Source organism: Leopardus geoffroyi, chromosome C3 (genome assembly GCF_018350155.1).
Source record: "Leopardus geoffroyi isolate Oge1 chromosome C3, O.geoffroyi_Oge1_pat1.0, whole genome shotgun sequence".
NCBI classification, from domain to species: Eukaryota; Metazoa; Chordata; class Mammalia; order Carnivora; family Felidae; genus Leopardus; species Leopardus geoffroyi.
In genome coordinates, this window is record NC_059338.1 from 94,218,533 (window position 1) to 94,228,070 (window position 9,538).

General features: G+C 37.1%; 1 protein-coding gene across 5 annotated transcripts in view; it reads left to right on the forward strand.

The window, feature by feature from the left end:
* Positions 1 to 6,742, forward strand: part of TRPS1 (transcriptional repressor GATA binding 1) — a 258,348-nt gene extending 251,606 nt beyond the window's left edge. For all 5 annotated transcript variants that reach the window (XM_045453862.1, XM_045453864.1, XM_045453866.1 and 2 more), the window contains one exon: positions 117 to 6,742. In XM_045453862.1, coding sequence (XP_045309818.1) covers positions 117 to 1,178 — 1,062 coding nt within the window. In that variant the 3' untranslated portion in view covers positions 1,179 to 6,742. The remainder of the gene's footprint in view (positions 1 to 116) is intronic.
* Positions 6,743 to 9,538: the final 2,796 nt, after the last annotated feature.

The window sequence follows — 9,538 nt, forward strand, 5'->3', positions numbered from 1 at the left end:
TGAACTTAAGCGTGGTTCATATTTGTGAGGAATTGTTAATGCATTTTAATGCATTTTTTTTTAATGTTTTCCTTTTATGTGTTGTGTGTGTGTGTGTGTGTGTGTTTTCTCTGCAGACTCCCAGGCCTTTAAACATCATTAAACAAAACAACGGTGAGCAGATTATTAGGAGAAGGACAAGAAAGCGCCTTAACCCAGAGGCACTTCAGGCTGAGCAGCTCAACAAACACCAGAGGGGTGGCAGTGAGGAGCAGGTCAACGGAAGCCCCTTAGAGAGGAGGTCAGAAGATCATTTAACTGAAGGTCACCAGAGAGAAATTCCGCTCCCTAGCCTGAGTAAATACGAAGCCCAGGGTTCATTGACTAAAAGCCATTCTGCTCAGCAGCCAGTCCTGGTCAGCCAAACTCTGGATATTCACAAAAGGATGCAACCTTTGCACATTCAGATAAAAAGTCCTCAGGAAAGTACTGGAGACCCAGGAAATAGTTCATCCGTATCAGAAGGGAAAGGAAGTTCTGAGAGAGGCAGTCCCATAGAGAAGTACATGAGACCTGCGAAACACCCGAATTATTCACCACCAGGCAGCCCTATTGAAAAGTACCAGTACCCCCTTTTCGGACTTCCCTTTGTACATAATGACTTCCAGAGTGAAGCTGACTGGCTGCGGTTCTGGAGTAAATATAAGCTCTCCGTTCCTGGGAATCCGCACTACTTGAGTCATGTGCCTGGCCTACCAAATCCTTGCCAAAACTATGTGCCTTATCCCACCTTCAATCTGCCTCCTCATTTTTCAGCTGTTGGATCAGACAATGACATTCCTCTCGATTTGGCGATCAAGCATTCCAGACCTGGGCCAACTGCAAACGGTGCCTCCAAGGAGAAAACGAAGGTACCATCAAGTGTAAAAAGTGAAGGTCCCTTGAATGTAGTAAAAACAGAGAAAGTTGATAGAAGTACTCAAGATGAACTTTCCACAAAATGTGTGCACTGTGGCATTGTCTTTCTGGATGAAGTGATGTATGCTTTGCATATGAGTTGCCATGGTGACAGTGGACCTTTCCAGTGCAGCATATGCCAGCATCTTTGCACGGACAAATATGACTTCACAACTCATATCCAGAGGGGCCTGCATAGGAACAATGCACAAGCGGAAAAAAATGGAAAACCTAAAGAGTAAAACCTTAGCACTTAGCACAATTAAATAGAAATAGGTTTTCTTGATGGGAATTCAATAGCTTGTAATGTCTTATGAAGACCTATTAAAAAAATACTTCATAGAGCCTGCCTTATCCAACATGAAATTCCCTTCTTTTATTCTTTCTTTTGATGAGTAGGTTACCAAGATTAAAAAGTGAGACAAATGGTCAGTGAGAAACAAACGAAAAAAAAATGGAAGATGGTAAATAGTCATGTTTTAGAACCTAGCAAGTCAGAACCATCTTGGCGAATGTGTACTGTGGAAACGGTCCATAAGAAGTATCTCCAGACTCTATTATGTTTGTAAAGGAAGAGATCAAAGCTATCTCGAATTTGAAAGGGTTTACAGATTATGATACTAATGCAGTATTGGGCTGGCCATTGGTCCATTTGTTCATCAACCCATAAATTGTTGCCTAAATTTAGAAGTATCATGAAATCCTAGGCAGATGAGGAGAAATCTAATCTCCAGGGCAGTGAAAGGAAAATGGCGCCTCTTACATCAGTCTCCTCTCATTGACGGTGTTTCGGATTTAGACCTAGAAATGTGAGCTGTGGTTAGGCTTGGTGAGAGAGCAGCGAGGAAAGTGACAGACGGTGGCACAGTGATTTGGGCCAGCCCTGCCTGTACATACACATGCACACCCTCTCTGATATTTTTGTCCTTTAGATGTTCAGATACTCCTTTCAAAAACAGTCCTTTCATTTGCAGTTTAGGTTCATTTTGTCCCAATATATATGCCTTTTTAAAAACAGTGCCCTCAGTGCTTACGTAGTAATTCTTTTCTTTAGCCAGATATTCCTATCTCGTACGTGATGAAGCAGTTTGGATTTGTTTTTTTAAGCCTCCTCTTGGTCACCGATCTCACTTGGCACATTGTAACTAAAGGGATCCCCCTCAGTTCAAAAGATTTGACGGATATAAAAGTTCAGACCATGGGCTTAACTTGTTCAGAATACATGGTATTTCTCCATAAGGTAACCTGCTGTATTTTATTTATTTCCTTTTGGTTAAATATAATTTCCAAACTTTGTGGCCAGGCAGCGTCTAAGGTTACGTTACCACAGACTGATAGTTGGTATATGTACCAGTCACTCCCTTCATTAGATTTATACAGGTTTAGTTAAGTAGCATTAAATAGGATTCTTAGAAGTATATCTTCATAGTACTTTTAATACTTCAGGCTTTGTAAAACTATCCATGAAGGGAAAACTCCTCAGCATAACTGCTCAGGGAAATAGGGCTAAATAACTAAACATTAAATAATTGGTTAAAGGTGCTGTTAGTCGAGCCTCAATGCTTGCTACAAGGATGTATGTACAAGGACTGACTTTAATAATTTGCATTATATTGTCCCAACCAGTAGTTTATTTTTTGCCACGGAGATGTAGAAGATATTACAAGCTACTGGATGCACTGTCAGATTAACTTATTTCATTAAAGAAGTTGGGAGAACAAATAGGAAAAAAAAAACTTATTTTTCTAGTAAATATTAATGTATTACATTTCAAATAATGGTGCCTGACATATTGAATAATTATTTTCTACAGTGTACGTATGCAACAAAGATATTCCATCATGCATTAGAGTCAGTTCTGGCTCTGCCTAGCTGTTTACATTTGCAAATGTAGCAAACAAGGAAATGAAGCAACTATTTCTATTGCGGTAGATATCTTTTGTGTGTGTGTGTGTGTGCATTAAAGTTGTAAACGGTAACATGAAACAAATGAAAGTTCTTGATATAATGGTATGGAAAACAAGAAGGAAATGAAAATATTTTTATGCCTACTTAGGAAAAAAAAGGGTAGCACTATTCATTCCAAGTACTTTCTTTTTTTTTAATTTTTAAGCTCTTAACTCACATTGTTATGCTTAAAATGATAAACATATATCCTCTTTTTATTGCTTTGTCTATGTTTCAGATGAAACATTTCAGAAATTATTTTGATAAGTGCTGCTGGAACCCGCAGCACTGATGTTTTTATTGCGTTCTGTAGCCGCATTTGCACTCATTTTTACATAATTCCCAGTCGCTTTGTTATTGTTTTTGTTTTGTTTGGGTTTTGTTTCTTTTTCCCAGTGCCAGGTCTTTGTTTCTTAAAGTTGGATGGCAGGTAGAGTTCAACCAGTTTGTGACTGTCGTAGTGAATGAAGTTAAAATGTCTTTTTGATGTGTTGTCATTTCCATTCTTGCATTTTTTTTTGTTTGTTTTCATGTAAAAAAAAAAAAAAAAAAAGGAGAGAAAGAGACAGAAAAAAGAAATCAGGACTAAGCCTTCAGCTTCAGTTTCATTTTTAAAGGGCCCTATTCTGGTCTCACCTGTCCAGCTCTGATATTCACATAAACTGAAATGAGGAGGTGGAATGAGAAGTTCTAACATTCAAATTATGTGATGAGAATTTTATCTTTCTTAGGAATTTCAATGAATGCATCTCAAAATGTACAGGCAGACTTGAGAGGTGGCCATGAAAGATCTCAGAAAGAGAGGAGATTTCCCAAACAACGAAACAATGTTTCATTTTCATTTTCTTAGTAAAAGGACTTAGTAACGAAGTGCACTGTGGCAATCCTTCAGCAACATCACACGTGGACTGCTCAAATCAGTAAAATGCCAGAAGTTTGGTTAACTTGGGTATGACTTTTTGGGCAAAGCTACTCGGTAAACAATTTCTCCAGTGTGTCGGACACAAACAGGTTGTTCATTTTTGGCATGTATTCCTTCTGTTTTTTGTTTTTGTTTTCTTTTTTCAACTGATTTTTGTTTTCTCAAGACAGACATAGTAGTAACGATTAGCATTGGAAAATACATATCACTATTCTTGAAATATTTATGGTCAGTCTACTTTTGGTAGAATATTCTTGGATAGCATTGACACGATAGATCTTCTTCCATATTCTTTTATTATTGATTATTTTATTTTCATTTTTGTTTTCATTATTATACATATTTCAATGGAGAAGAGGTTGGGCTTTTTTTAAAAAGATGAAAACTTACTGTGACACTAAAATACCCCCTGTTTTTTGACTTCTGAAAGCCTTTGTTCCATCTCACAAAATATATTACAAAAGTGGTTGGTTGTTATTTTAATTTGGTTTTAAGGTTTCCAAATGATTTTGCCTTAAAATGTGATATTAAATGAGCTATTTAGGTACTTATCCTTTTTTTTTAAGGACTTTCAAGATGATTTAGGATTTTTCCCTCTTGGAAAAGGCTTCCCCTATGATGAAAACTATATGCCAGCTAAAATTGTATACCATTGAAAAACTGTAAGTCTTTTGAAATTACTTGTCTCTATTTTGAATCAAGTTTTGGGTCAAATTTTAGGTCAGGACCAGCTCATGCATTCATTCTTCCTTTTCTTACTCTTTCTTTCTTCCTGTCTCACCCATATATTCATACTGTTGTTTGGGATAGAAAAATCATGAGCCAGCCCACCTTGGAAGGATGTGGATTGAGAGACACTACAGGACTCTAAGTGTATGAGAAAAGGATGGAGCTCTAAACCTTAACATGTTAACTCTCTAGTTCAAAAGGAAAAGAGTGTGCCCATTCCTTCTACATGACATATTGAGATGTTCTTTTAAAAAATCAACTTTTAAGATAGTGATGTTTTATTCTAAACTATTCTCTTTTAGTAAAGGTAGATTTTAGAAAACAAGCATGGGGATTCTTTTCTAAGGTAATATTAATGAGAAGAAAAAAAAAGTGATTATCTTTAACAGCTCTTTGTTGAAGCCTGTGGTAGCACATTATGTTTATGATTGCACATGTGCACATAATCTATTATGATCCAATGCAAATACAGCTCCAAAAATATTAAATGTATATATATTTTAAAATGCCTGAGGATATACATTTTTCTCAATAAATCGAAAAGTATCAATACTGCTATTAAAATAATTATTAGCCTTCTGCTGTGTGGCTGCAAAACATCACAAGGTGACCTGTCTTGAGACTTCTGAACTGCCTGCCAATTTAGTTAGTGAACATTAGCGCAATTCTAAAGTGGGGATATCTGTCATCCAGTGGTGGAAACATGCAGTAAAGAAGCTGGTGGTCAGTTTCTGTGCTGTATGCCAGCCTTTTCCCTAAAGTTTACACGAGCTCACGGTCTTTGGGTTGAGGGCCATGGCAAAAAATGCAAGGCATCTTTGGTAAGCAAGTAGGTGAGAGCTTGCTGACTGTCCCTAGATCACAGGAGAAAATGGTGGACTTGAAATTCAACCAGAATATGAAACAAAATATGCTAACCAAAGGTAGGTAGTGTCAGGTGGAATTCTATGAGTAGGCAGCTGTAAATGAGAAAAGGTAGAAAGACATGCATTGGGACTTTGAAGGGCTGGGTTATTTTCCAAAAGAAAGACTTGGCCAAGGGCAGAGGGATGGCTTATTTGGAGAGCACTTCCTTTTGGTTTTCCATTACTGTTTCATAGCTGATTCACACGTTCCTGATAGCGGTGCAATTGTTGAGAAATCATCCACAATTATTTGCAGTAATTAAGACCTCTGAAAGATGCTAGGGCAGAAGTGTGTGAAGTCAGGGATGAGGAAAATGTGAAATTCAACATTGATCCACACATGGAAACTGGATAATGTGTGGTTCTCTTGAAAGGAAAGGTAGAGCTGTAAGCTTCACTCCGTCCTACACCAGAGAAAAGCGAGAGTAATTTTACATGGAAATAACGTATAGCCTTCATCAGAGAAGATGGTCCTTCAGGACCTATAAGTCCCCAAACTGGATCCTGATTCTACCCCTGGTTGTTTTTCATTATATGACCTGCAGCAAATCACTTTTTCTTTTCGTTCCTCAGGTTCCTCACCTGTAAAATGGAAAAAAATATATTAATAATAATAATATTAATAATAATAATAATAATAATGGTAATGTAGTACTTGTTTTGTAAAGCACTTTGAGATCCTTGGTTGAAAGGCACCATGAGAATGCCAAGTATTATTATATGGCCAAGGGGCTTATTTAAACTCTCAGTTCCCAAGGGCCAGAAAAGGTTGGGGTCATGTTTCTTAAAAAGATGAGCTGTAAATATCATACCAGGAAGCCTATAGTGTTGACTATGAAGAGGCAAAACTATTACAAGGCTGATAAAACCATAGTTTCTTAATGGCTACCAACAAGGCAAATATCACAGTAAGAAATGCCAAATTCCCTAGGGTGGACTGTTTGACAACATGGAATTGGGGGGGGTGGGTGGGACGGGGTTGGGAAACATCTCAAAATGCCAATGTAAAATTAACTTACAGCAATATTCACCAGCAGAAAATGTCTTTCATATGGAATGATTTCATGTTGCTAAGAAAAAATTCAATTTGTAGTCCTGATTTGAATATTAGAATGTTGGCTATAATAGTCTGTTCTTACAACACATGGAATTTTTTTTGTTTTATTTAATTTTGTTTTCATAGTGCATGTTCATTTCTACTCACAAACATGTTCTTGGTGTATTTCTTATGCAAACAATCTTCAGGCAGCAAAGATGTCTGTTACATCTAAACTTGAATAATAAAGTTTTACCACCAGTTATATATAATGGCGTTGGTATGGTTTATATGGGTTCACTTTCATGCACGTAGAAATAGGAAACACAGACCATTGTGACATATAGACAGGCTCTGATGAGTTGAGATGGTGAAATCAAATCACCATTCTCAAAAATAAGACTAAGATTGAAAAGTCCTAGAGTCTCTCAGCTTGTTTTGCTTTGCTTTTTTTTTTTTTTTTTTTTTTTTGTTCTTTAACCAATCTTTTACTGATAGATCTTGTATAAAAGAAGAAATATATATACTAGTTTCTTGAGGAGGGTTAACAATAAAAATTGTGTTTATTTCAAAAACATTTATTAAGTATTGAGTGTTGAGTATTGGGTAATGATTGTTTTACGATATATAAAAACTGCATTTGAAGTTTAACTTTGATTCATTTCAGTGTACCCACATATGATGTGAAGATCCTTATAATCTCCATAAATTCATATTAATATATTAATATATTACACACATTGTTTGCTTAAAATGAAATTAATCAGAGGAGGGTTCCTAAAGGATGATTTTGAAAGAGGGAAGCGGCAAAAGCAATCAGAAACCCAGGTAGGAAAATGACATGGGTAAATTCACCTGAGTGTTTTTTTGTTTTTTTTTAAGTTTATTTATTTATTTAGAGAGAGAGTGAGAGCCCGTGAGCAGGAGAGGAGCAGAGAAAGAGAGAGAGAGAGAGAGAGAGAGAAGAGAATTTCAAGCAGGCCCCACACTAAGTGTAGTGCTTGATCATTCAGGGCTCAGTCTCAGGAACGATGAGATCATGACCTGAGCCAAAATCAAGAGTCCCGGTGCTCAACAGATTGAGCCACCCAAATGCCCCCACCCAAGTATTTTTAACCAGAAAGAAAAACACAAAGACAGGACTTACAGTATTTAAATAACTTATTGCTTCGAAGATTTGTTTTGAAAATTTCAAATGAATTAGTATCTACCCTCCTTACACAACCTGGCTTCTAATTTTTGTGAGCCTCAATTTAACAAATCCTTTTATTATTTGTTTTTCTAGCTCTTTCTCTTTTCTCTTGCTTGGAAAACAGAGTAGAGACTATGAGGTGCTTTCATAAGGGTAAGAAGCTTCACAGCTGGAGGCAACATTCTCTAGATAAGAGTGGCGTAGAAATCACTTAATATGATTTCTTTATATACAACTTGGTTTCTCTGTCAGGGAGCACGTTTCACATAAAGTTGAAGCCACTTTGTTCTCACCCGGAACTGTCAGAATCCCATTCAGAAAGAACTCTGTAAGCATCAGCTGTTTACCCTTGTTTGAGGGGAAAGAAGATCAAGTTAGCACTGTGAGTCCTCACCTTACCATCTCTGTGAGGGTAGAGCAGGGGTCAGAAACTCAGTCACACAAAAGAAACAGGCAAGTGGCTTGTGTGGGTGAGCCAGCTGGGTGGAGACCTTGGGAACTGGAGGGCTGGATGAAAGGTAGCCTTTCCCCGTCTCTTAAGAACAGTGCCAAGCTGACTTGGGTTGCAGATTTTCAGTTTTTAAGAAAAACTGGACAAAGGTAATTTTATGCGAAATCTCCTAATTTTTAATGTCAGTGACTGACTTTTTTTCTTTCTTTTTTTTTTTTTTTTTTTTTTTAATATTGCAAGCCAAGCAAAACACTTGTTCAGAATAAATTCCACCCGAGACAGGCAATGTGTGACCCCTGGAGCTTGAACAATAGTGAACTCTGGTAACTGGCAGGGAGGAAATTGGGCAAAGCGCTGAGGTTAGCTGTGGTTCCTCTGGGTTTTGTCTCCGGTCCCAGTGCACCTCCAGCTCTGCCAGGAAACCCGAAAGCACCGTGGCAGCAGCACCTGCCTGATTCTTTCAGAGCCAAATTTGCTTAAGACGAGAAACATTTGCACAGAAGACAAACAAGCCTTTTTTTTTTTTTTTTTTTTTTGAGTGTACTGCTAATTAGTTTGTACTTTTGTTCTCCGTCATTGTAACCCCAAGTACGATTTTCCTTTTTTTACCACACTGGTGCGAACTAAGACATTTCCCAAACTATTAAAAGTTGCTACAGTTAATGTCCAGTAACGTCCAAGATGTCCTTGTAGCCCTCTTCATGTCAGGTGTTTGAGTGAAATTAACAGCAGTAGGAAAGTAAAGCATTAACAGGTGATGAGGAGGGACGGGCTTTTTCATGTTATAGTTGATAATTTTAATGAATAATTTCAGGATTTTCTTTAAATAAAAGCAATGTTTATAATGAAATCTTATTGCTAGTTTTAATGATTTTTTTTGAAGTGTATTTTTATTTATTTTGAGCAAGAGATAGCAAGTGGAGGAGGGGCAGAGAGAGAGGGAGACAGAATCCCAAGCAGGCTCTCTGCTGTCAGTGCAGAGCCCAGTGCGGGGCTCAAACTCACCAACTGTGAGATCATGACCTGAGCCGAACTCAAGAGTCAGACACTTAAGTTGTCTGAGCCACCCAGTTGCCCCCTTATTGCTAGTTCTATAAAACTGTTCTCCAATATGTTTAGGATGTCAGTAATCTGAAAGTCACCTTCCGTCAATGTTAAAATACTTGTATAGGAGGTAACAACCACTTCTTCCAACTTTCTGTTTAATAACAACAATAATGTAATATTGTTATATATTATATTTTATATATATATATAATTTAACAAATATATAATATTTTAACAAAATACTAACTCTTTTCTTCAGGTAAGTAGTAGAGACTGGGGTAGCAAGTGCTATTAGCAGAAAAATACAATAGAAATTCTTTAAATTATTTCCATAAATAGGTGAATTTCCAAATTAAAACTGCAGAAGCACTAA